At 43.3% G+C, this 27463-nt stretch overlaps 1 protein-coding gene across 2 annotated transcripts in view; it reads left to right on the top strand.

The window, feature by feature from the left end:
- The window catches only part of ASNS (asparagine synthetase (glutamine-hydrolyzing)), a 76061-nt gene that overhangs the window by 34463 nt on the left and 14135 nt on the right, over nt 1-27463 (top strand). For both annotated transcript variants that reach the window (XM_089678666.1, XM_089678667.1), the window contains exons 7-10: nt 16804-16930; nt 21303-21409; nt 25384-25484; nt 25635-25716. In XM_089678666.1, coding sequence (XP_089534792.1) covers nt 16804-16930; nt 21303-21409; nt 25384-25484; nt 25635-25716 — 417 coding nt within the window. The remainder of the gene's footprint in view (nt 1-16803; nt 16931-21302; nt 21410-25383; nt 25485-25634; nt 25717-27463) is intronic.

The following is a 27463-nucleotide window of genomic DNA, read 5'->3' as shown; positions in this document are numbered from 1 at the left end:
GGCACTATTCCTCCCACTAATATCAATGATGGGGCACTATTCCTCCCACTGATACCAATGATGGGGCACTATTCCTCCCACTGATACCAATTATAGGACACTATTCCTTCCACTGATACCAATAATGGTGATTATTCTTCCCACTAATACCAATGATAGGGTACTATTCCTCCCACTGATACCAATTATAGGACACTATTCCTTCCATGGTACCAATTATAGGACACTATTCCTTCCACTGAGACCAATTATAGGGCACTATTCCTCCCACTGATACCAGTGATGGGGCACTATTCCTCCCATTGATACCAATGATGGTGCATTATACCCCCCACTGATACCAATGATGGGGCATTATTCCCCCCCCCCACTGATACCAATAATGGGGACTATTCCCCCCTCACAAATACCAATGATGGGGCACTAATCCTCCCACTGATACCAATGATGGGGCATTATTCCCCCCCCGCCACTGATACCAATAATGGGGACTATTCCCCCCTCACAAATACCAATGATGGGGCACTAATCCTCCCACTGATACCAATGATGGGGCACTATTCCTTTCACTGATACCAGTAATGGGGAACTATTCCTCTCACTGACACCAATGATGTGGCATTATTGTTATTCTTCCTACTGCCCACAGGCATGTAATTATTTTACCCCCACTGACCACCAAATATGAGGCATGTTCTACTGACCACAGTCTGGCCCTCCTAAAGTCTGAAGGACAGTACACTGGCCCTTTGCTTAGAAAGTTTGCAGACCCCTGATCTAGACTAATAGATATTTGTGTGCTTCTTATCTTGTAAATTTGCAGCTCCCTTTTTAGTATACAGTTCCAGCTGTCTGCAAGAGGAGAGACTCAGGAGCTGAATCAGTGTTTGGTAGTGGCTGCAGCTCTTTATAGTGTGCAGAGGATAACAGAAACCACTGCCTGGTAGCATGAATGAAAGTGTCTTATCCCTGTGGCCCTGACCGTTTATGGGAAAGTCACACCAAAGCTGTCGGGGCCCCAAGATGAACACATTTTCAAATACTGTATAGTTGCTGCAGATTGAGCTTTGATTGATTTTTCCAGCCAACATTTAGCTTTCAGGTAAAAGTGATCTGGGTGCTTGTAAAGTTGCCCAATCACCTTTACACTACATAGAAGCACCTTTCCACCTTTCTGGTGCAACCCATGGAGTTCTCTGGGCTCTCCTGTCCCAGTGGGAGCCTGGAACTGTGGTAAGAGGCTTCAGGATGTCAAATGGGAGGAGATTAGGGAACATCCGTTCCCTAATCTCCTCTGCAATAAATGACACCAAAATTGACAAGGGTTTTGTCTCTTCCAGGTTCAAAGATGTTATTCCTCATCTAAGGGAAGCAGCTAATCAACCATGATCTATACTTGATAAGTTGCAGTGGAGGACAGGAAAGACATTGGGGTCTAATAGGTTCCCAGTCTCTCCATAAAGAGTACCTGTCACTTGCCCAGTCCTATCACATAGGGGGCTTGTTAGCCCCCTTGTGATAGCAAAAAAATAAAAAAAAAGTAAAAACAAAATAAAATTTAAAGGCACCCCCTGTGGCCCCGCACACACCCAAGAATGCAAAGGCACAGGGAGGGTACCCATTTGTATGTAAACCGTGACTGTGCCACACTTATGAGGTATCCGTCAGATTGAGAGGAAATATTGTAGGGCTGTAATTCATTGTTAACTCCAAACTGAGAACCTGTAAAGGCTTTTAAAGGCTTTTGAGTACCGTAATTTTTTTGCCATTTCACAGGTGTGTGCAATTTTAGGGTTTGACATGTTGGGTATCTGTTTATTTGCTGCAACCTCATCTTTTATATTTTTTTCCCCCAAAATTAGGTATTGTATTGTGTTCGTGTGCACTAAAACTCATCCCTGAAAGTATGTTTACTAAATATTTGCAGAAAATATAGTGCAGCATTGAAAACTGCAACTGTCGCTATTTTATTCTCCAGGGCCCCTGCTTTCCGAAAATATACAATTGTTTCGGGGGTTAAAAGTAATTTTCTAGCAAATAATGCAAATGTTAATATGTGTGTGAAAAATGAAAACATTCCCCCAGCAGACAAGTGGTTTAAAGAATATTTTATCCTACGTGTTGGACAGAGTTGGAAATGGTTAAAGCTGAACTCCAGAGAAAATTCAAAGTTATTTTTTAAAATCCTTGTTTTTTTCTGTCGTCCCAATAAAAAGCAGTTTTACTTAACCTATCCTAGCGGGCGCTCTTCTCTCTCATCTGATGCTCCAGGTTTTGGGCGGGCCCTCAGTATTATAATTCGTCCAAATATTCTTAAAAATAAAAGTTTTGGTTCTAGGTACACTTTAACCTCCCTAGCGGTCTGATTATTTCAGATTTTTGGTGCTGAAAGCGGTACCATTATTTTGCATGGAAATATGTAGTTTTTTTATTGTAGGCTGTAATTTTTAGGAATAACTCACTGTAATCTGTCCGAACAAGAGTCTAGTAAACATCTCGGGGATGATAAAATTTGAAACACGAAATCATAAATTATAATTTAATAAATAATCATAAAAAATAATAATATAATAATAATACATTTATTCAATAATACAATCAAACCAAAAACACTGAAATTTTAAATATAGCGTCAAGTTCGCACATCGCTGAGCAAAGTCACAGAATCGTTTTCAGTGTCTGATGAGGAATTTCCCCACGAATCATTATCACTCAATTCTGCAAGTGGTTCTGATTTACTATCGCTGTTCTCTAGCCGGTCTAAAACCGCTTTTGACATAAAGGGACGCTTTTTGGACACCATGGACGTTTCTCAGTTTCCAGGCAGAAAGAACAGACAAAATGCAGGCAGGGCGCAGGACAAAGCACTCGGGACAAAATGTATGTAAAATGGGTTGAAACAGCAATGTTTTACTATGTAAAATTTGTTTGGAAAAAATGAAATTTTTTAAAATTTTCAAATTTCCCGCCGCCGCCGGCGCCCGTACTTCCCGACGTCACAGGGACCGGAACACAGAAGCCAGATGCCGGCATCGGCCAGAGGAGATGGCCGGGGACACTGCAGGGGACACATCGCGGGAGCGCAGGACAAGGTAAGCTCTGCAGGGACTCCCTATGCAGCGCCGCATGGTAAGCCCGAGTGTAGCTCGGGGTTACCGCTTTTGGTACTGAAATTTTACCCCGAGCTACACTCGGGAATACCGCCAGGGAGGTTAAGTACCTCGGATTTATAAAAGAGTAAATCTTTTGACTGTAAAGTTTTACCAACTATCATAGAATGTACGGCTAGCATGAAACTTGAATTTCCAATTGAAGAATTGGAATTGGCGAAGACAGACACTTGATTCTGTGATCATGGACAGCAATGATGTTTTATGAATGTGGTGACCCCTTTGATGGGTATTTGGCAGCAAATTGATCATTCACCATTTTTTAAATACAGGTGTACCTTGGTTTACGAATGCCTCGGTTAACAGAATTTTCGGTTTACGAATGAAAATCCATTGAAAATAATGCTTCGGTTTACACATTTTTTTCGCAATACGAACAGATTTTTGGTTTTCAATGTATTTACGAATTGTTTTTTAATCATGTCCCTGTATAGTACTATGCCTTTATAAAGAGTTTTGAACAGATAAGACTTTTTTTTACTTTTTCCTGACCTCCGGAATGGATTAATTGGTTTTCAATGCATTTATGATTTTTTTTATCATGTCCCTGTACAGTACTATGCCTTTAAAGTGCACCTTATAAAGAGTTTTGAACAGAAGACTGTTTTTTCTGGGATTCGTAAACCAAGGTACGCCTGTATAGGATTTTGCTGAAAAAAAAGAATCATGTCCCTGTACAGTATTATGCCTTTATAACGAGTTTTGAACAGATAGACTTTTTTAAACTTTTTTGCTGACCTCCTGAACGGATTAATTAGGCTTCAGTGCATTTACGATTTTTTTTTATCATGTCCCTGTACAGTATTATGTCTTTAAAGTGCACTTTATAAAGAGTTTTGAATAGATAAGATTTTATTTTACTTTTTTCTGACCTCCGGAATGGATTAATTGGTTTTCAATGCATTTACAAATTAATTTTTAATCATGTCCCTATACAGTATCTATGCTCTTAAAGTGCACTTTATAAAGAGTTTTGAACAGATAAAATACTTTTTTTTTACTTTTTTCTGACCTCCGGAACAGATTAATTGGTTTTCAGTGCATTCCTATGGGAAACCGCATTTCGGTTTACGAATTTTTCGCAATGCGAAAATTACCGCAGAATGAATTAAATTCGTAAACCAAGGTACGCCTGTATAGGATTTTGCTAAAAAAAGAAGAATCATGTTCCTGTACAGTACTATGCCTTTTTTAAAGAGTTTTGAACAGATAAGACTTTTTTATTTTTTCTGACCTCCGGAACAGATTAATTGGTTTTCAGTACATTTATTAATTTTTTTTATCATGTCCCTGTACAGTACTATGCCTTTAAAGTGCACTTTATAAAGATTTTTGAACAGATAAGACTTTTTTGTTACTTTTTTCTGACCTCCGGAATGGATTAATTGGTTTTCAATGCATTTATGAATTAATTTTTAATCATGTCCCTGTACAGTATTTATGCCTTTAAAGTGCACTTTAGAAAGAGTTTTGAACAGATAAAAGACTTTTTTTAAACTTTTTTCTGACTTCCGGAACAGATTATTTTTTTTCAGTGCGTTTCAATTTACGAATTGTTCGCAATACAAAAAGTCCCACAGAACAAATTAAATTCGTATCCCGAGGTATGCCTGTATAGGATTTTTCTAAAAAAAAGAAGACTCATGTCCCTGTACAGTACTATGCCTTTATAAAGAGTTTTGAACAGATAAGATTTTTTTTACTTTTTTCTGACCTCCAGAACGGATTCATTGGTTTTCAATGCCTTTACAAATTCATTTTTATATTTCAATGGTTTTTATTAATTTTAAACAGTATAAAACAGAGGCAACAAAACACGCCCACGCAGGGGCTATCAATTGCACTGATAAAAAAGGCAAAATAGAGTAGACAACACTCTAATTCCAGTAAAGCAAAACGTATGCCCACGCAGGGGCTATCAATGGCACATAGGTTACAATAATATCAGTGAGACTCTGACTATCGCAACTAAAGACAGCTGTCCACTGTCACATCAAAACAAACAGAAAAGGAGAGAAGAAGAGCAGAGAAGAAAGGAGAGAAAGAGAAAAAAAAAAAAAAAAAAAAAAAACCACCAAAGAGCAGGGGTCCACAAGCGCCAATATCAAACTCCATTACCTCCCCACACTGGCCGGGGGGAGCGTGGGAAAGGCGTATTGCAACCACGGTTCCCATATTTTCAAAAATTTATGTTGAGAGTCGTTGCATATACTCGACATCTGTTCGTTGAGCATCATAGTAGTCATACGATCACGCACCCCCTGGAAAAGTACAAACGGACTCTTCCAGGCCTGAGCAATTGTCCTAGTGGCCGATAAAAACAAATAGGAAGCCAACCGCTGCTGACGAGCCAAGAGGCCCGGTATGGGGCAATGAAGCAAAGCATACCGAGCGTCCCGGCGTATGGAGAGATGGAACAAAGTGAAGAGGAGGCCAAACACACGAGACCAAAAACGAACCAACCTGGGGCATGACCACCAGATATGCAGTACATCGCCACGATGGCCACAGCCCCGAAAACATCGATCACTACAGGCTGGGTTAGCCTGGGCCAGACGAGCTGGAACCCAGTACCAACGGAACAATACCTTGTAGGCTGCTTCCAGCGTGGTCGTATTAAATGAACATTTAGCTATGAGGGACCAGGCCTTACTCCAGTCCTCCGGATCCACAGTCACTCCCAGGTCGCGTTCCCACTGAACAACATATGAAAGAGAAGTGTGAGACGAGTGTCTGTTCAAAGCTGCGTAAAGAAGGGAGATAAGGCCTGGGGCGCCCGGGCGCTGCTGGCAAAGCCGTTCAAAGGCAGATTTCTGATATGGGAAAGCAGAAGTGGCCCTCAGCGAAAGCAACCAGTGCCGCAATTGAAGGTACCGAAAAAATTCCGCTGGGGGAACATCCCGAGACTCTCGAAGGACATTCCAGGTGGGAAAGGACCGAAAAGTCAAAAAGTGCTGCACCTGTGAGAAACCATGAGCCACCCACCAAGAAAATGCCCTCGGGTGATCTAGACCCGGCGGGAAAAGAGGGTTGTTAACGATTGGAAGCAAAGGCAAAAAGGGTGACATCAGGCCACTGGAATAACGTACCGAGTCCCAGACTTGTAGGCCATGGAGCAACATCGGACTCAGTGCCATAGGGCGCAGGGCAGGGGGAAGCCATAGGAGTGTCGACAGTGCGATAGGGGCACAATTAGGTAGTTCCAGCAGGACCCAGAGAGGAACATCGGAGGAAGCGTGCAACATAGCCAGCGGGGCAATCTGGCTCGCCTGATAATACTTAGTTACATTGGGTACCCCAAGACCACCCTGGAGTCTATGAGCAAAGAGCGTATTTCTAGAGACTCTGGGGTGTTTATTGGCCCAGATAAAATGCATAAACTTCGCCTGAAGCAACCGAAGAAAATGAGGGGGAACCCGCACCGGGAGAGTGCGAAAATAGTATAACAATTTCGGCAAGATGGTCATTTTCACTGAATGAACCCGTCCTATCCAAGACAGGTGCGGAAATTGCCAAGAATGCATAAGAGAAGATAAAGAGCTAAGCAAAGGATAATAATTTGCAGCAAAAAGGGAGTCATAGGTGGGGGTCAAGCGAATGCCCAAGTATTCAAGAGAAGAGGAAGCCCACCGGTAAGGGAAGTGGGATTGTAAGCGCGAAACCACATCTGAAGGCAGAGTAATATTGAGAGCGACGGTTTTATCCAAGTTGATACGTAGACCCGAAATCAAGGAGAAGCGCTCAAGAACCCGTTGCAAGTTAGGAAGCGTCGTCAGAGGATTAGTAAGGGTCAAGAGGGCATCGTCCGCAAAGAGGCTCAGCTTAAACTCCTGTCCCGCGTATGGAACCCCCGATATATTGCAATCGGTCCGGAGCGCTGAAGCCAGTGGCTCAAGCGCCAGGACAAAGAGCGCCGGGGACAGCGGGCAACCCTGCCTCGTCCCTCGCCCAACAGGAAAGGGATCCGAGAAATATCCAGCGTATTTAACGGAGGCCGAAGGAAAGGAATACAAGGCCTGAATCCAAGAGAGAATAGAATCCCCGAAACCCCAACGAGACAGCACAAACCTCAGATATTCCCAGGATAGAGAATCAAAAGCTTTATATATGTCCAAGGACAGTAGGAATCCTGGGATTTTCCGTTGTTGCAGAAAATGTATAAGATGGACCACCTTACGGACGTTATCCCCCGCCTGCCTCCCAGGGACGAACCCTACTTGGTCCCTGTGGACCAGGCTACACAAATATTTATTGATGCGAAAACTAAGGATCTTGCCCAATATCTTCAGATCTTCATTAAGAAGAGAAATGGGCCGGAAGGCTTGCGGTTCCTGGACATCGTCAGTCGTCTTAGGAATCATAGAGATATGTGCCCTAAGTGCGTCCAAAGAGGGTAAGGAGCCCTGTCGTAACTCATTGAAATAGGCCGCTAAAAAGGGCGCCAATAGGGCTGAGAATTTTTTATAATAGAGACCGGAGAAGCCGTCGGGACCTGGGGCCGCGGTGGACCGTAAAGATTTGATCGCTTGGAGCACTTCCGGTACGGTGACACCAGCGTTGAGGGCCGCCTGTGCTGCCTCGGTTAATCCGGGAAGATGGAGGTCTTGAAAGAATGCCTCTGCCTGGGCCACAGGGAAGGGATCTGGGGCAGCATAGAGGCGCGAAAGGAAGTCCGAGAATCGGGAAACAATCTGCTGGGGATTAGAAGTACAGCCACCTGTGGAAAGTCGAAGTCGAATTGGTTTATGGGGTTTCCCCACAGAATTGAGTTTCCTGGCTAGCATGGGACCGGGCTTATTAGCGCTACAAATTCATTTTTAATCTTGTCCCTGTGCAGTATTTATGCCTTTAAAGTGCACTTTATAAAGAGTATTGAACAGATAAAAAACTTTCTTTTTTACTTTTTTCTGACCTCTGGAATGGATTAATTGGTTTTCAATGCACTTACAAATTCATTTTTATTCTTGTCCCTGTGCAGTATTTATGCCTTTAAAGTGCACCTTATAAAGAGTTTTGACTAGATAAGACTTTGTTTTTACTTTTTTCTGACCTCTGGAACAGATTAATTGGTTTTCAGTGCATTCCTATGGGAAACCGCGTTTCGGTTTACGAATTTTTCGCAATACGAAAAGTCCTGCAGAACGAATTAAATTTGTAAACCGAGGTACGCCTGTATAGGATTTTGCTAAAAAAAGAAGAAAAAGTTTTAAAGTTGCTGTGCTGCATATTACCACAAGATGGCAGAACTCACCCTGGCAGTATATGTTGGTTACATACAGTACATTCTGCAGACGGATCTTCATGTTTTCATCAAGGAACATTTTTCTCTAACTTGAACAACTTTATGTTAAAACAAACAGATTCTTGAGAAAAAAAAGCTAATGCAGGTCAACTATATACATCTAACCACTTGACCTCCTGAGGATTTACCCCCCTTAATCACCAGGCCTGTTTTTGCTACTTGGCGCTGCACTAATTCAACTGATAATTGCGCGGTCATGCAATGCTGCACCCAAACGAAATTTGCGTCCTTTTTTTCACACAAATAGAGCTTTCTTTTGGTGTAATTTGATCACCTGTGTGCTTTTTATTTTTCACGCTATAAACAAAAAAAAGCCCAAAATTTTGAAGAAAAACAATATTTTTTACTTTCAGCTATAAAAAATATATAGTAAACTCAAAGTTAGTTATAAATTTAGGCTAAAATGTATTCTGCTACATGTTTTTGGTAAAAAAAATCCCAATGAGTGTATATTGATTGCTTTGTGTGAAAGTTATAGCGCCTACAAACTGTGGTATAGATACTGCAATTTACGCCATTTTTCTGCTATACAGCGCTGCGCTAGTTTAACGGACAATTGCGCGGTCATGCAATACGGTACATAAATGAAATTTACATCCTTTTTTTCCCCACAAATTGAGCTTTCTTTCGGTGGTATTTGATCGCCTGTGCGGTTTTTATTTTTTGCGCTATAAAAAAAAAGGCTGACAATTTTGAGGAAAAAAAACAATATTTTGGACTTTTTGCTATAAAACATGTCCAGTAAAAAAAAAATGCAAAAATAAAATTTAGTCATAAATTTCTGCCAAAATGTATTCTGCGACATGTCTTTGCTAAAAAAAACCCAATAGGTGTAAATTAATTGGTTTACGTGAAAGTTATAGCGTTTAGAAATGGCGGGAAAGATACTGGGATTTTTAGTTTTTTTTTATACTAATAATGGCGGCAATCAGTGACTTATGGCGGGACTGCAGGGGACATTCTGACATTGGGGGGTACTGACTTGGGGTCACTGACATCCCCAAAAACACTAATACAGTGATCAGTGCAAAAAAAAAAACACTGACACTGTACTAGTGGCACTGGGGAGGAAGGGGTTAACTTTATTTTGCAGGGAAGGGTTATCTGTGTGAGGGGAGTGTTTTACTAGGGGGCGGGGTGTGTGCTGGATGGGACAAGGCTGATGGAGAGAGAGAAACTCTTCTTTCTCGATCAGCTCGTCCTCGAGCTGTCAGGGAAGTGACAGACAGCACAGCTACTGTCACTGTTTGCCACCGATCGCTGGGAAACAGCCGGTAAAGACCGGCTGTGACCCGGCGACTGACATCTGCGGCGGTGATCGGCGGGACAGATAGGGCGGCGGCGCACCTCGCGCGCGCCCCCTATCTGTTTACAAAACACACGTTTTAAAACGTGGTTTTGCCTGCCAGTGCCGCCCTGCTGCCGTATTTCTACAGTGGCAGGGCGGCAAGTGCTTAATAAACCTTATGGCATAATCTCACCTTCATCTGCTCTGTAGATCCTGAGCTCCTTCTAGTGCACTTGCTGGAATGTTTAAATATCATTTTTTTGGGAACCCTGCCACATGCTCTCCCAATGGAGACTACAAGCAGCCAATGCTCAGAAACAGTCACCATTAGGAAAACCACCATGAGAAATTTCATACAGCCATCTCTGGAGTGCATGTAGACAGGAAGCAGTTGCAAAGCGGCCGCAGGAGATCAGCAGCGCTGATTCAAACTAATGATAAAAAAGGGGAAAACAGCATTTTATTTTTTAAAAAAATTGCAGATGTTTATTGTTTTTGTGAAGCATAATGTTTTAGCCAACTATCTGTCATTCACTTAGGGTTTACATCTACATTATTAGGAAAACTGGATCCTATAGACATGCAATTATCTCCTCAAAGATAAAACTCTGAGCCTGAGCACTTTACCTTCAGGCATGATGTCTCTTACCGAAACCTCAGCCATTCAATAGGGGCATTTTAACTGCTGGTGTATAGATTTCAGCTTGAGGCAGCAAGCTTCCTAGAACAAAAGATAAGGAAAGAAAAGGGAGGAATGAAAAGGAGCCAAGAGCCACCGCCGTTCAATTTAAGTATTAAATATTCATATACAATATTTTACCGAAAAAGAAAATTATTCTTAAATTTTTTTTTGTAATTTTTATCCAGACCACAATAAATGCTGGAAGAAAATATGAACAAAACCACTATACATTCACCTTAAAGCCAAATTTCAGTTAAAGCAGCTGCAGCCTGAGTAGAAAAGCCTGTCACCTGCAGTGAAAGACCCTTGCTTTCTGTGTAAAAGCAGTGGTCTCTCTGGAGAGGTCCAGCACCCCTCTGCTGTGCAACAACAAAGCTTGTGTTACCTGCTTTTTGGAGAGCACTGGTTGTTGCACCTATGTTAAGAAATTGCTGCTTCCCCACAGACAGCAAGGGTCTCAAATTCCAGCATTTTGGCAAGGGATAGACTTTTCTACTCAAGCTGTAACTGATTTTTAAAAGTTTTCACTGCCAGAGCTCTTTTTACATTTTTTTTTGCACATTTTAGACCTGAAGATTAGCTAAACCCCCAACATATTATTATTATTATTATACAGTATTTATAAAGCGCCAATAGTTCGCTCAGCGCTGTACATTACAAAGGGGGACAGAACATGTGACAGAACAATACCAATACAATGCAAAACATGAGGGGATCGAGGGCCCTGCTCTTTCGAGCTTACAATCTAGGAGGGAGGGGATGGTGGCACAGGAGGAGATAGCTGTGGGGGACGGAGTGGTAGGAAGAGTGGAGGAGGTCGTCCGGGTTCACAGGGGGTGGGGTAGGCTTCCCTGAAGAGATGGGTTTTCAGGGTGCGCCTAAAGGAGAGGAGAGTAGGTGATAATCTGATGGGTTGGGGCAGGGAGTTCCAGAGGATGGGTGACACCCTGGAGAAGTCCTGGAGGTGGGCATGAGAGGAGGAGACCAGGGAAGATATCAGCATATATTTTCTGAAAGCAGACACTTTGTAGAATAACATGGTGGAGTTGCAATTTTTTATATAATACTGTATTAGCACAAAGATTTATCAAACCCATATTTTCAGTAAAAACACACTAAAGTTTAATTTGGGGCACACAAATGTAATATATCTGTCAGGACCTGGATCACCTGCTGGTAGCAATGTTCTTCCCAGAGTGGAAGGTTGTAGTTCCAGTGTCCACCAGCAGGTGTCTCTCAGCAGCCAGCAGATCCCAGTAATCCGTTTCCACCTGATGTTGGCTGCAAGGAGTGTATTTAGGTTCTCCCTCTCTGGTGTTTTGCTGCTGTCAGATTCTGTTTTACATTGATCCTGATTTTGCTTATGCCCTGTACCCTGCTGCCTTGTACCTGCTCCCTCTTGTTCCTGATCCCAGTTTTGCTTCCCCCATTCCCATTTGCTTCCTACAGCTCCAGTATTCCCCTGCTTTTCCGTGTTCCCCATTTTGTATATAATATACACTGCTCAAAAAAATTAAAGGAATACTTTGAAAACACATCAGATCTCAATGGGGAAAAATCTCCTGCTGGATATCTATACTGACATGGACGGGGTAATGTGTTAGGAACGTAAGGATGCCCCATCGTTTGATGGAAATGAAAATTATCAACCTACAGAGGACTGAATTCAAAGACACCCGAAAATCAAAGTGAAAAAATGATGCAGCAGGCTAGTCCATTTTGCTGAAATTTTATTGCAGCAACTCAGAATGGTCCTCAGTAGTTTGTATGGCCCCCATGTGCTTGTATGCATGCCTGACAACGTCGGGGAATTCTCCTAATGAGACGACGGATGGTGTCCTGGGGGATTTCCTCCCAGATCTGGACCAGGGCATCACTGAGCTCCTGGACAGTCTGAGGTGCAACCTGGCAGCGTCGGATGGACCGAAACATGATATCACAGAGGTGTTCTATTGGATTTATGTCATTCAATGGTAACCATTCCTTCATCCTCCAGGAACTGCCTACATATTCTCACCACATGAGGCCGGCCATTGTCGTGCACCAGGAGGAACCCAGGACCCACTGCACCAGCGTAGGGTCTGACAATGGGTCCAAGGATTTCATCCCGATACATAATAGCAGTCAGGGTGCCATTGTCTATCCTGTAGAGGTCTGTGCATCCCTCCATGGATATGCCTCCCCAGGCCATCACTGACCCACCACCAAAACGGTCATGCTGAACCATGTTACAGGCAGCATAATGTTCTCCATGGCTTCTCCAGACCCTTTCATGTCTGTCACATGTGCTCAGGGTGAACCTGCTCTCATCTGTGAAAAGCACAGGGCGCCAGTGGGGGACCTGCCAATTCTGGTGTTGAATGACAAATGCCAATCGAGCTCTATGGTGCCGGGCAGTGAGCACAGGGCCCAGTAGAGGATGTTGGGCCCTCAGGCCACCCTCATGAAACCTGTTTGTGGCTGTTTGGTCAGAGACATTCACACCAGTGGCCTGCTGGAGGTCATTTTGTAGGGCTCTGGCAGTACTCATCCTGTTCCTCCTTGCACAAAGGAGCAGATATCAGTCCTGCTGATGGGTTAAGGACCTTCTACGGCCCTGTCCAGCTCTCCTAGAGTAACTGTCTAAGTAACAGAGTAACTGTCTGTCTCCTGGAATCTCCTCCATGTTCTTGAGACGGTACTGGGAGACACAGCAAATATTCTGGCAATGGCATGTATTGATGTGCCATCCTGGAGGAGTTGGACTGCCTGTGCAACCTCTGTAGGGCCCAGGTATCGCCTCATGCTACCAGTAGTGACACTGACCCAAATGCGAAACTAGTGAAAGACAGTCAGAAAAGATGAGTAGGGAAAAATGTAAGTGGCCTCCACCTGTTAAGCCATTCCTGTTTTGGGGGTTGTCTCATTGTTGCCCATCTAGTACACCTGTTGTTAATTTCATTACCACCAAAGCAGCTGAAACTGATTAACAACCCCCTCTGCTACTTACCTGACCAGATCAATATCCCAGGAGTTTCATTGACTTGATGCTAGACTCTGATTAAAAAGGTTTTCTTTACTTTTTTTGAGCCGTGTATATAGTTAATTTTTAGCGAGCCTTTCTGTTTGTTAGGTTGATTAGTTTGGTATTCTGTCACTGGGTTTTTGATTCACTTACTTTTGTATGTTTGCTGTGTTGCTGGTGTTTGGATGGATGTTGGTTTACTGTAAATAAATCTCACTTAAAGCATACACAGTCTGGTCCCAGTTTCCTAAGTGTAGCCACGCAGATTTGCCCATCTCTGCGGCTGATTCCTGACAATATCGCCCAACTTTTAAAAACTTAGGTTGTGTTGAGTAGCTAACAAACTTGTCAAATCTTAAACTTGCGTATGTTTGTGCAATGGTGTCAAAATTCTGCTGGTGATAAATTGTCCATAACAGGGGCGGACTGACAACTCATGGGGCAATAGGGGATCATGGGGCCCCTGTGTCCTTGCCCAAACTCAAAAAGCCTATGAAAAAGGTACCAGGGGCATCTCATGGGGCCCCCTACTGACCCCGTGCCCTCGGGCAGTGCCCGAGTTTCCAAATGGTCAGTCTGCCCCTGGTCCATAAAAGCCTTTACAGGTCATCAGTTTGGAGTTGATGGTGATAGATGGCCATAGAATCACGGCTCTCACTGTGGCGTGTGCAGCGATACCTAATATGTGTAGTGCAATTGCCAGTTTTGTAGGTAGGCACACCCCAAGTGTGCACTGTGCATGTACGGGAGGGTGGGGACTTTAATTTTTACACTTTTTGGTGAGTGCTTCTCGGGGATGGATTGGGGAGCTGTTATGTCTTGGTGGAAGTGATCAGAAATGTGTAAATCCCCGGGTTCTGCTACCGACGTGTGACATAGGTTAATGGTAGCAAAAAGGTTAAAGAAAACAAACTGTAAAACTTTGCACACCTTTATTCTGGTGCACCTGGAATGTATTTAGCTCATTTAAAAAGCTTCTAAAGTCTATGATCAGTGGTGTCCCAGGGCAGGTGCCACACCAGGTGACACCTATCACACGGGGTAACATCGGACTCCTGTGGGGATCGTCGGCTTGCTTTAAAACTTACCTTTTCGTGGAGCAGGTCGCAATCTGATGACCCCCCAGGAGTCCAATCCATTATGCTCCCAAATCCGCAGATCCAATTCCTCCTGCGGGGATCATCGGCTTGCAACCAATACGGGGTTAACTGATCTCTCCACGAGCTCCGCGAAAAGGTAAATTTTAAAGCAAGCCAATGATCCCCACAGGATGGATCGGATATGCGGGGAGTCCGATCCATTATGCTCACCAATCCGCAGATCCGATCCATTCTACGGGGATCGTCGACTTGCAACCTATACGGGGTTAACTGATTTCTCCACGAGCTCCACGAAAAGGTACGTTTTAAAGCAAGCCGATGATGCCCGCAGGATGGATCAGATCTGTAGGGGATTCCATTCCATTATGCTCCCCAATCCTCAGATCCGATCTATCCTACGGGGATCGTCGGCTTGCAACCTATACGGGGTTGGTCTTGAGAACGCCCGATGGGAGGGGCGAAACGCGTTGACGCATTTCTGGTCTATACTCCATATGTCTGACGTCACTTCCGGTGAGTGGAGCGCGCGCTGAGCGGTGCGTTCCAGCGGCCATCTTTTGGGATCTGTGTATGGGTTTCTCTGTGGATCTTCTGCTGTGTCCTGGAGCTGTAATGTGAGATTCCTGAGGAGGCTGTAAAGTGCTCATTGTCCATCTGGAAGAGGTTGTTTTAATAAATGTGCCTTTTTAAAGTGGCTGAAATGTGAGTGGCCTTAATCTTTGATTTTATTAATACTATCAATTGGCAATATTACACTATTTGAGTTTTTTTCTCCTGGTGGAACGGTGGAGCCTATTCTGATGGCGAGGAATCCTATAGAGTGGATACTAAAGAGGGTTTAGGATCCCTTTAAATCCCTAAAAGGCATCCCATTCACCAAAAATCTGGTGAGTGTATTTGATGTTGGTCTGCACGGGTGGAAGGTGGAAGTTTCTTTGCATCTGAAGAATTTTTTGAATTTTTTATCTCACACGAATTTTTTATATTTCGAATTTTTTATATTTCATGAACTTTTTGGTGTTTATTATGGTGGACATTCACTATTAATATGATTTATGATCAGTAATAATATGCACTTTATATATTAATTGTATTTAGAGGTCTATGTTTGCGCTGTTTATTCATATCTGTTATTGTTTGTGTTTTTTCACATTGCACAGCAGCAGTGTAGATCCTGTAGTAGTTTTCTTTGGCGCAGGAATAATTTTTATTTTTATACGGGGTTAACTGATTTCTCCATGAGCTCCACGAAAAGGTAAGTTTTAAAGCAAGCCGACGATGCCCGCAGGATGGATCGGATCTGTAGGGGATTCCGATCCATTATGCTCCCCAATCCGCAGATCCGATGCAACCTGCAGGGATCATCTGCTTGCTTTAAAACTTATATTTTCGTGGAGCTTGTGGAGAAATCAGTTAACCCCGTATAGGTTGCAAGCCGGGGCATCCCTAGGGTTGGTGTCACCCGGTGCATTAACACTTGGTGTCACCCCTCCAACGATCCCCACAGGACTCCGATCCATTATGCTCATTCTGCAGATTCGATCCATCCTGTGGGGATCGTCGGAGGGGTGACACCAAGTGTTGCCACACCGGGTGACACCAACCCTAGGGACACAACTGCCTATGATCCACTATGCATTAAGGTAAAAAAAACCTTCTGTTGCAGACGATCCCCCCCAGCCCCACCCCATATAACTAGAAGAGACCGATCTTGCTCCTGCACTGTGTATGAGAGCAGCGGCTCTCCCAGCTCTGTCCCTCTTCACTGGACAGATGGATAGCAGCAAGAGCCTTTGGCTCCCGCTCCTGTCAATCAAATCCTACGACGAGGGAGCAGGGGGTGGGACTGAGGTCTGCTGTCTATGTCAATAGATGCAGACAGGGCAGCTTGAGAGCGAGCCTGCACAAGTGCCCCCATAGAAAGCTGCCTTCTATGGGGGCACTCAGCGGGGGAGGGAGAGCCAGAAGCACCAGCGAGGGACTCGAAGAGGAGGATTGGGGCTGGTCTGTGCGAAATCATTGCACAGAGCAGGTATATATGACATGTTTGTTATTTTCATTTTACAACATTGGAAGCTGTGCAATCACTTTAAGCTGAGCGTTCAGTTGGACTTTGAAGACAAAGTAAATACGCTGTTTCAGGTCAATCCTTTAACATTTGTCAGGTCAATTTTGTATTTCTATTATTTCTCATTTCTATTATGCCCGTGTTCCCCGTACCGTTGTGCCCGTGTTCACCTTTTATATACTCTTTCAGGTGGCCAACCACATAGGAAGTGAGCACCACGAGGTCATGTTTGATGCAGAAGAGGGGATCCAAGCAGTGGATGAGGTCATCTTCTCTCTGGAGACCTATGACATCACAACAGTACGAGCCTCCGTCGGTAAGATCCGGATCTTCGAAGGTCTTTGAAATCCTCAAGGTTTACAAATTGCCTTTATTAAATTAGATGTGTCTTTCCTGGATCGGGCTGCTCTGACCCAGGAGGATAAATGGAACAATCCAGCCCTCTGCAATTCCCAGCATTGTTTGAGATAATAACATTCTTTCTCATTCGGGCAGTAATGTGTGCACTGCTTTGAAGAGGAGAATCTTTTGATTTTTCATTGTGCCGAGGCTCCGACATGGCACGAGCTGCTTTTTATATTTCAGTTTTAGTGTTTTTTTTTTATTGAAGGAATATGAAATATTTGACAAGGAACAGACAACATTAACATAATTATGTTTTATTACAGCTCATGGAGAACAACAAAATACTATAAAGACATTGAAGTGTCTGCTAAATGAAAGGAGGGAATTGATTGTATGTTACTGGAGAATAATGAGATTAGTCAGAAAGTTGTTTGCATGAAAATTTCGGGAAGGAAAGGCGTTTTAAAATGAGATGGAAACGATTGTGGTTTTGGGTCAATGTATTTTTTGTTTCATTTACAGTTTTTGAATTGTTATTTTGTATCCATTTTTAATGTAGAGTCTGGGTTGCAATATAAAAGAACTTCATTTTTTTGCTCAAAATAAAAGTATTATCATTATTATACAGGATTTATATATTATTATTATTATTATACAGGATTTATATATTATTATTATTATTATTATTATTATTATTATACAGGATTTATATATTATTATTATTATTATACAGGATTTATATATTATTATTATTATTATACAGGATTTATATATTATTATTATACAGGATTTGTATATTATTATTATTATTATTATACAGGATTTATATAGCGCCAACAGTTTGCTCAGCACTTTACAATATAACGGGAGACAATACAGCAACAATACAGTTAAATACAAGAGGGATAGGAGGACCCTGATCCTGGGAGCTTACAATCTAAGAGTAATTAATAAACAAATAAGTAATTTTTCTTCTTCACTGATGAGGCTGCACTGATAGGAGGTACTGATGAGGAGGTACTGATAGGTTGCACTGATAGGAACTGATGAGGAGGCACTGATGAGCACTAATAAGTGGCACTGGAACTTACAATCTAAGACGGAGGGGCTAGTGGTACAAAAGGTAGTAACTGTGGGGGATGGACAGGTAGGAGGAATAGAAGATTCCATTATTAGCTGAGGGCAGGATAGGCTTCCATGAAGAGATAGGTTTTCAGAGATCTCCTAAAAGAGAGCAGAGTAGGCGACAGTCTGATAAATTGGGGTAGAGAGTTCCAGAGGATGGGGCAAGCTCTGGAGAAGTCCTGGAGACGAGCATGGGAGGAGGAGACAAAGGAGTTATTATTATTATACAGTATTTATAAAGCGCCAATAGTTCGCTCAGCGCTGTACATTACAAAGGGGGACAGAGTTAGAGAGCAGGAGGTCGTGCGAGGAGCGGAGAGGACGGTTTGGGTGATATTTGGAGACAAGATTGGTGATGTAATTTGGGGCAGAGTTATAAAGTAAGGCCCCTTTCACATGAAGGGTCGAATCTGGTCAGTCTGTCAATTTTTCAGCCTTAGCTGACCAGACCCTCCATTTACTCCTATGGACCATTGGCAAGTAAATGGACTCTACTGTCCGTACACCTACCACCAATCCAATCCAGTCTGCTAAAAAAAAAAGTAAGGGGATCCATTCCCCTCCATTTAGGCTGATCAGATCAGAGGGCTGCTGTATGTAAATGAACAGCGGAGTCTGTTTACTCCTGACGGTCCATAGAGCGGACAGATCCCCTGCTGATCATAAAGGAGTTTGTCCTGTGAGAAAGGGGCCTACAGAGGGACTCTCCAGTTGGCTGCAGCTGGATGATTGAAACTGTTCCATAGAAGTTTCTTGAACAATCGACTTCTGTTGAACAGGCACAGCCACAAGTGGATCGAAATTGGCTGGTCATGGCAGAACTGGCCAAATTTCAATCCATCTTGCATCCATCATGTGCAATGAATGTGGTTGTGATTAAGTGGTGTGGGTTTTTCAGGGGTTAAAATAGGCGATGAGGAGGCTACAAAACACCTCTTTACCGCCTGTCAAATCCCTTATAAAGAGTGATTCACTCTGGAAAACTTTAAAGGATAAGTTCACCTTTGAGAACGTGTTAAATGTTCCACCTGTTTTTAGGATGGAACATGTAACATGTTCCCAATGCTGCAGCTGCCTCCCGATCCCTGAGATTGTGGACAGCAGTATGGGGAGAAGTTCCTCGTACTAGCTGTCACTTTTTGTATAGAGCATGGCTGTGCAGGTCTCCGCCCACACGGGCTCGTCATTCATTCACAGAGTTCTGTGAATGAATGAAGTTCAAGTCCCGACAGCCAATGCGGCTGTTGGCTTGTAGTTCTGAATGAACTACCACGGCGCTGTGGAGCGCCCTGGTAGTTCATTGGTTCTTCCTATCAGTGTATCTGCTTGCCTGTATGGGATGTACTGACAGATCTGCAGGAGACCTGCCTGGCACCAGCCATCTGCTGATCACTGTTGCAATGGTTTATGGGTTCCTGCAACCAAAAATAATAAATGCACATTTTTTTCACCTGCAGAAAAATGTGCATTTATTATTTTTGGTCAACAGGTGAACTTATCCTTTAAAGAGAATTTGTAAGGATCGAAATATGGAAGCTGTTATTATTGACCTGTGAAAGCCCAATTTTGAGCTCTTCTGTAGTGGCCTCTTTCCCACTGAAGGACACCCACCCCCCTGATTTTTTTTATACTTCCTTTTCCAAATATCTTAGGTTACTTCCTGTAGTATTCACCTAGTACTCATTGGTACTCACCTAGTACTCATTGGTACTCACCTAGTACTCATTGGTATCACCTAGTACTGATTGCTTGGCTTTGGCAAATTAATATACCTCTCTTAATGTACATACCATCCTGTACATCAATATACCTCTCCTATACACCATGACCTCTCCTATATTCATTAATGTACCTCTGTAGTTAGTGTAGGGGGAGGATTGCAGAGTATGTGATGGTGGGTAGTTAGTGCATGAGAGGAGTGCGGAGTGTATGGTGGTGGGTAGTTAATAAAGGGAGAGGAGTGCGGAGTGTATGGCGGTGAGTAGTTAGTGCAGGAGAGGAGTGCGGAGTGTATGGCGGTGGGTAGTTAGTGCAGGAGAGGAGTATGGAGTGTATGGTGGTGGGTAGTTAGTGCAGGAGAGGAGTATGGAGTGTATGGCGGTGGGTAGTTAGTGCAGGAGAGGAGTGTGGAGTGTATGGCGGTGGGTAGTTAGATCAGGAGAGGAGTGCGGAGTGTATGGCGGTGGGTAGTTAGTGCAGGAGAGGAGTGTGGAGTGTATGGCGGTGGGTCGTTAGTGCAGGAGAGGAGTATGGAGTGTATGGCGGTGGGTAGTTAGTGCAGGAGAGGATTGCGGAGTGTATGGCGGTGGGTAGTTAGTGCAGGAGAGGAGTGGGAGTGTATGGCGGTGGGTAGTTAGTGAAGGAGAGGAGTATGGAGTGTATGGCGGCGGGTAGTTAGTGCAGGAGAGGAGTATGGAGTGTATGGCGGTGGGTAGTTAGTGCAGGAGAGGAGTATGGAGTGTATGGCGGTGGGTAGTTAGTGCAGGAGAGGAGTGCAGAGTGTATGGCGGTGGGTAGTTAGTGCAGGAGAGGAGTGCGGAGTGTATGGCGGTGGGTCGTTAGTGCAGGAGAGGAGTGTGGAGTGTATGGCGGTGGGTCGTTAGTGCAGGAGAGGAGTGTGGAGTGTATGGCGGTGGGTAGTTAGTGCAGGAGAGGAGTGCGGAGTGTATGGCGGTGGGTCGTTAGTGCAGGAGAGGAGTGTGGAGTGTATGGCGGTGGGTAGTTAGTGCAGGAGAGGAGTGTGGAGTGTATGGCGGTGGGTAGTTAGTGCAGGAGAGGAGTGTGGAGTGTATGGCGGTGGGTAGTTAGTGCAGGAGAGGAGTGCGGAGTGTATGGCGGTGGGTAGTTAGTGCAGGAGAGGAGTGCGGAGTGTATGGCGGTGGGTAGTTAGTGCAGGAGAGGAGTGTGGAGTGTATGGCGGTGGGTAGTTAGTGCAGGAGAGGAGTGTGGAGTGTATGGCGGTGGGTAGTTAGTGCAGGAGAGGAGTATGGGGTGTATGGCGGTGGGTAGTTAGTGCAGGAGAGGAGTATGGGGTGTATGGCGGTGGGTAGTTGGTGCAGGAGAGGAGTATGGGGTGTATGGCGGTGGGTAGTTAGTGCAGGAGAGGAGTATGGGGTGTATGGCGGTGGGTAGTGCCCCTGCACACCAAATATCATTCAGTTAGGGTGTATAATTCACCATGTGAGAATATTGTAACATAATATTTGTATTTATTGCAGGAATGTATCTGGTTTCCAAGTATATTCGGAAGAAGACGGACAGCGTGGTTATATTTTCTGGCGAAGGCTCTGATGAGCTCACCCAGGGGTACATCTACTTCCACAAGGTTAATAAGTTTCCTTTTTTTCTCATCTGAATTGTGATTCTTGTGGGAAGATGATGGATGCATTGATGGAATTTCTGTAATTGTTCTGACCGGAATCCGGTGGAATACAGCATGACCCAGAGACACGCCATTTTTTTTGTTCTGTTTGAGGGTCACAGACAAACTAATTCCAACGAAGAATATAAAATCCAGATGGCAAAACTTTAATCAGCTTTGTGTGTGCAATGTGCATCTTAAGTAGCAGAAACAGTGAAGGGCGATTTGATTCAGATATACAATACGAAATTTTAATATCAGCTGCAAAATCCAATTACCTCCATAGCACATCACACGGGGACTACAACAACTCCATTATAAAAACTTTGTGAGGATAAAACAAAAATACATTTCAGGGTAAATATTGAGCTGAAATGAACAAACATTCTGATAATTCATCACTTTTTTTTGTTCTAAAACCATTAGAAGTTGCTGTTTGGTCCTCATGCACACGGGACGTTTTTACAGCGGCTGTTTTTGGCTTTTTGGCGGTTTTTCGTACAGCCAGTAAACCCCCCAGCATGTTCTCCTATGTGTCCATGCACACATAGACTGGAATCAACGTTTTTTTGATAGGGGCATTTTTTTGGCTGGAAACCCCTCCAGAACTAGTGGGTTTCTAGAGGAGACTTTTAGATGTAAGCCCTCATGCACACTGGAATTTTTACAGCGGCTGTTTTGGCTTTTGATGTTTTTTTTCTACAGCTAGTAAACCCCCCCCCAGCATGTTATCCTATGTGTTCATGCCCACATAGACTGGAATTAACTTTTTTTGATAGGCGTGTGGTTTTGGCTGGAAACCCCCCAGAACTAGTGGGTTTCTAGAGTTTTTTTAGCTGTAAAAGCGCTCTAACACTGAAAAACATGGCAAAACGCAGTAAAATGCAGCAAACCTGCGTTTTTGGACCTTTTTTTGACCAAAAAAAAAAATTTTCTGTAAAAAAACCTGCTAAAAACGCAAATGCGGAAAAATGCGGGAAAACGCTGCTGATCGCGGCAAAACGCTGCTAAACGCTAATGCAAAGAAAGCTGAAAAACTCACGTTTTTAACTTGACTTTACACAGCTAACGTTACCAAAACGTCCAGTGTGCATGAGGGCTAAAAATGCTCTAATGTTAACAAACGCGTCAAAATTGTTTTTTTGGTCAAAAGAACGCTAAAAACGCAAACACGGAAAAACGCAGGAAAGTGCCGATAATTGCAGCTAAATGCTAATGGAAACACGCTAAGAAAAGCTGAAAAACTCAAGTTTTTAATGTGACTTTACACAGCTAACGTTACTAGCATTATCAAAACGTCCAATGTGCATGAGGGCTAAAAATGCTATGAAAACGCAGTAAAACGTGGCAAACTGACGCTGTTGGACTTTTTTTGAGCAAACAAAATATTTGTTTGGGGGTCAAAAAAACCTCTAAAAAACAGTAAAAAATGAAAACGGGGAAAAACGCCTCTAAATACTAATGCAAAAACACTAAAAAACGCTAAAAACGCAAACATGGAAAAACGCAGCAAAATGCCGAAAATTGCAGCTAAATGCTAATGGAAACACGCTAAGAAAAGCTGAATAACTCCCATTTTTAACATGACTTTACACAACTAATGCTACCAGCGTTATTAAAACGCACCGTGTGCATGGAGCCTTCATGAGTGAGTGTTTATTGGCTTACATCCTCTTGTTGCTTGCCTGTTGATGACTGTAGCTTTTAAAGGATACTTGTCTCGATGAAATATAGATTGCTAATGTCTCCTTCCTAATTAATGCTGTTCATCTGGTTGTCATAATGATCCAGTGTCTCCAGCATTTTGTGAGTCCCTGACCCATAGCAAGTACATGTTACAGGATTATCGGTGATCTAAATACAAAGAACTATGACAAAGATACAGCTTGCAGTACCTGTATCAAAGAGGAGAGCACAAAACACATGTTGCTCACTTGCATTCTTAGTTTAATGTGTTTAACAGAAATGGGTCACATTATACAGATAATTGCTTTCTTTTCAGTGGTAGCGCAGGCCACATGGAAAAGCACATCATATAGGATACTAAACAGAGAAAGTGAATGTCAAAACAAACCCAAAACTGAACAAGTATAGCATAAACAAAGTGTGACTAACCTTTATCAAAGAGGAGGATTTAGATTGCTTTCCAACTGGATTTATATGCATCTGAGATTGAGAAGGTTTTCTTCCTCTACAACTGTTAGTTCAACCTGAAGTTTAGAAGGAGGTCACACTAGGCTAGTTGTCTTCCTATACAACCCTTAGGTCTTCCTGAGATTTGGATGGAACTCACACTGGGATGATGGTCTTTCCTATACAGCTGGTAGGTTTTTCTGATATTTAGATGGGGCTCACACTGGGTTGGTGGTCTTTCTATACAGTTGGTAGATCTTCCTAAGATTTTGATTGGGTGGTAGCCTTCCAAAACAGGCAGTAAGTCTCTTTGAGATTTAGATGGGGCTCACACTGGGATGGTGGTCTTCCCATACAGATGGAAGTTATTTCTGAGATTTAGATGGAGCTCACTCTGGGATGGTGGTCTCCCCACACAGCTGGAAGTTACTTCTGAGATGTAGATGGAGCTCACACCTGGATGGCAGTCTTCCAATACAGCTAGAAAGTGTTCCTGAGATTTAATTGAGTGGTGGTCTTCTAAAACAGTAGGTCTCTGAGCTTTAGATGAAGCTCACACTAGGAGATGGTCTTCTCATACAACTGATAGGACTTTCTAAGGTTTAGGTGGAGCTGATGCTGAGATGGGGTCTTCACATACAGCTCACCCTGATTTTTAGATGAAGCTCACAATGGGTGCCGGTCATCCATTACAGCTTGTAGGTCTTCCCGAGTTTAGATAGAGCTACAGCTGGGCTAGGTGGTCTTTCTTTGCAACTGTTGGGAGTTACTTGGATTTATAGCAAGCTCAGATTGGGTTTGTTTTTACATGCAGCTGGCTATTTAAGTTCAATAATGCACAATGGAGTTGGGTGACCCCCCCAGTAATGAGTGGTCAAACAATACTCTGTATACTCTGCAAGGATATCTAACTTCTTCAAGATGGTTTGCCAGACAACCGCACTGCTGTGTTCCCACAGATCAATGTACAATTGGACTTGTGGACAATGGCATTATAAAAAGAGAAAGAAGGCACTGTTCCAGAGTGAGAACACACGCCACCGTGCATGCGTGAACTAGCTGCGGCCATCTTGGTTCTGGGAAAACGATTGATACATGTGATGTGAAGTTCCTGTTTACCATCCTTCCACTGTAAGTGCATTCACCTTATTAAATCTGCATACTCTACTGGTTTACACTATGAGAAGTGTCTTCTTTCTTTCTTTCTGATGCCCTTGTACATGAGTCCAATTGCACACTGATCTGTGGGAAAAGAGCGGTGTGGCTGTCTGGCAAACCATCTGGGAGAAGTTGGATATCCTTGTGGAGTATATAGAGTGTTGTCTGACCACTCATTACTTGAGTCATTCAATTCCAGTAACCCCCCCCCCTTTTTTTTTCACACTGAAGTGGTGTGTGGCTTTACTATGGGGATATTCAGAGGCTTTTTTTTCAGATGTTTTCATGATTTGATATTTCACTTTTTTTGTAGTTTTATATCGCTGCACTATTGCTTATTATGTTTGTGGGAACCAGGGGTGGACTCACAACTCATGAGGCCCCCGGGCAATAGGGGATCATGGGGCCCCTGTGTCCTTGCCCAAACTCAAAAAAGCCTATGAAAAAGGTACCAGGGGCATCTCATGGGGCCCCCTACTGACCCTGGGCCCTCGGGCAGTGCCCGAGTTTCCAAATGGTCAGTCCACCCCTGGTGGGAACCATGTATTAGGGTATTGTCAGCTGCTACCTATTGTTTTATACATTGGAGCCCCAGCATGTTTTATCTTTTTAGGTTTTAATAATGTACAATGAAAATTCTCTCACAGGCACCATCTTCAGAAGAGGCAGCAGAAGACAGCGAGCGCCTGCTACGGGAACTCTACATGTTCGATGTGCTGCGTGCTGACCGGACAACAGCTGCCCATGGGTAAGCAAGTTATTGAAAAAGTCATGTAAGACCAGCTAAACAGGTGGAATGCAAGCAGTTTGGTATAATGGTTGTAGACATCAATCAAGCATACATTGCAGGAACTAGGCTATGACACAACACTGACTTTTGTTCCATTTTGACCCCAAGGCTAGAACTCAGAGTGCCTTTCCTGGATCATCGATTCACAGCTTACTATCTGTCTCTGCCTCCTGAACTACGAATTCCTAAGGTAACCGATTACATTAACACAAACATTTTGAATTCAATGATGCAATTGTGTCACGTTGTGGCCGGAGTTTGATCTCCCATTGGGCACTTGTAGGCACTGCGAGTCTACAAACCATATGTGCGCCATGTGTCTATTAAGATCCACCTTCCTTGTTGCGAAGGTAAGTGAGAGGATAAACCTCGAGACCATACACATCAACCGTAAAAGCCAAAATGTTTATTAACAGCACTATTTCTAAAAACTTTTTGGATGACCGTCCACTCCAATTATTCAAGTTGTTAGAATAACAAGCATAATCCAGGCACCAGGATGCAATTTCCAGTCACCATGGTGATCTGGCACCTGGGATTTGTTGAGCCCTGAAGTAGGAAATGGTTTAAAGCCCTACTTGGTGTTTGTTTTAGCATCTGTGTGCCATTGGGGAGTTTTTCCTTCGCTTCCTGTCTTGAGACACAAAAAGGAACTGAGAGCAAATCTCTTCAAATTTAGGGAACTCCTCTCTTAGTTATTGTTGAACAGGGGCGGACTGACAACTCATGGGGCCCCTGGGCAATAGGGGATCATGGGGCCCCTGTGTCCTTGCCCAAACTCAAAAAAGCCAATGAAAAAGGTACCAGGGGCATCTCATGGGGCCCCCTACTGAGCCCGGGCCCTCGGGCAGTGCCCGAGTTTCCAAATGGTCAGTCCGCCCCTGTTGTTGAATCAAGTCTTCCCATTAGAAGATTTCACCTCTGGTGACAACTGAACATTTTGGATTTTCCCATCAATTTCAGTTCTAGAACAATTAGGAAGAGTGAACCTTTTCCTAGCAAGGACACAGGGGTCTTGTATCTTTACTGTTCTATCTAAAACAAAAAAAGACAATTTTAGCTTTAGAAGAAATATTTTATGAAAGAAAAAGGGAGACTGCCATTCCTGACTTTCTATTCTGCAAATGCTGATTGCCTGGCTGTCAGGATTATCCACTGGCTTTATACTTTCAGTCATTAACCTGAAAACATTATTTAAATCTGAAATTCTAATGTTATCTTAGCTGATTTGCATGCTTGTGGTCAGAAAATACTGAAACCAGAGGCTCATCATAAAAGTTAGGCAACTAATATTTTCCAAGGGGGCAGCAATACTTGTCCAAATATTTCCATTATCATTGACTTACTTTAAAGTGGTTCTAAAGGCAGGAGATTTATTACCTTAATACATTCTATGCATTAAAGTAAAAAACCTTCTGCATGCAGGGTTCCCTATACTTATCTGAGCCCGATCTGAAACCAGCACTGTGCATGAGAGTAGAGGCTCTCTGCTCTCTCTCACCTCATTGGCTTAGAGGCAGCAGTAGGAGTCATTGACTCCTGCTGCTGTCAGTCACAGTTAGTGATGAGAGAGCAGGGGTAGGGCTGAGCTGCGCTCTGTGTGTCAATGGATGCACAGAGCATGGCTCAGGAGTGAGCTCGCATGTGTGCCCCCATAGCAAGCCACGTGCTTGACAGGAGGGTGGAGCCAACAGTGTCAGTGGGGGACCATTGAAGAGGAAGATTGGGGCTGCTTTGTTCAAAATTACTGCACAGATCAGGTAAGCATGACATGTTTGTTGCTTTAAAAAATGACCCTTTACTATCACAGCTTAACTTCTCCTCAATCTTGATTTCTGAGTTTTGGATAGACCCAAATGAAAGAAAAATATATTTGAAATATATTTAAAAAATATTCTGAAGAATATATTAAAAAAAATGTTAAAATTTTTTTTTTA

The sequence above is a fragment of the Staurois parvus genome, unplaced genomic scaffold, assembly GCF_062004578.1.
Source record: "Staurois parvus isolate SC_StPar_1 unplaced genomic scaffold, SC_StPar_1.0 ptg000208l, whole genome shotgun sequence".
Lineage (NCBI taxonomy): Eukaryota > Metazoa > Chordata > Amphibia > Anura > Ranidae > Staurois > Staurois parvus.
The sequence above is the reverse complement of the archived record's forward strand: the minus strand, read 5'-3'. Positions and strand labels throughout refer to the sequence as shown.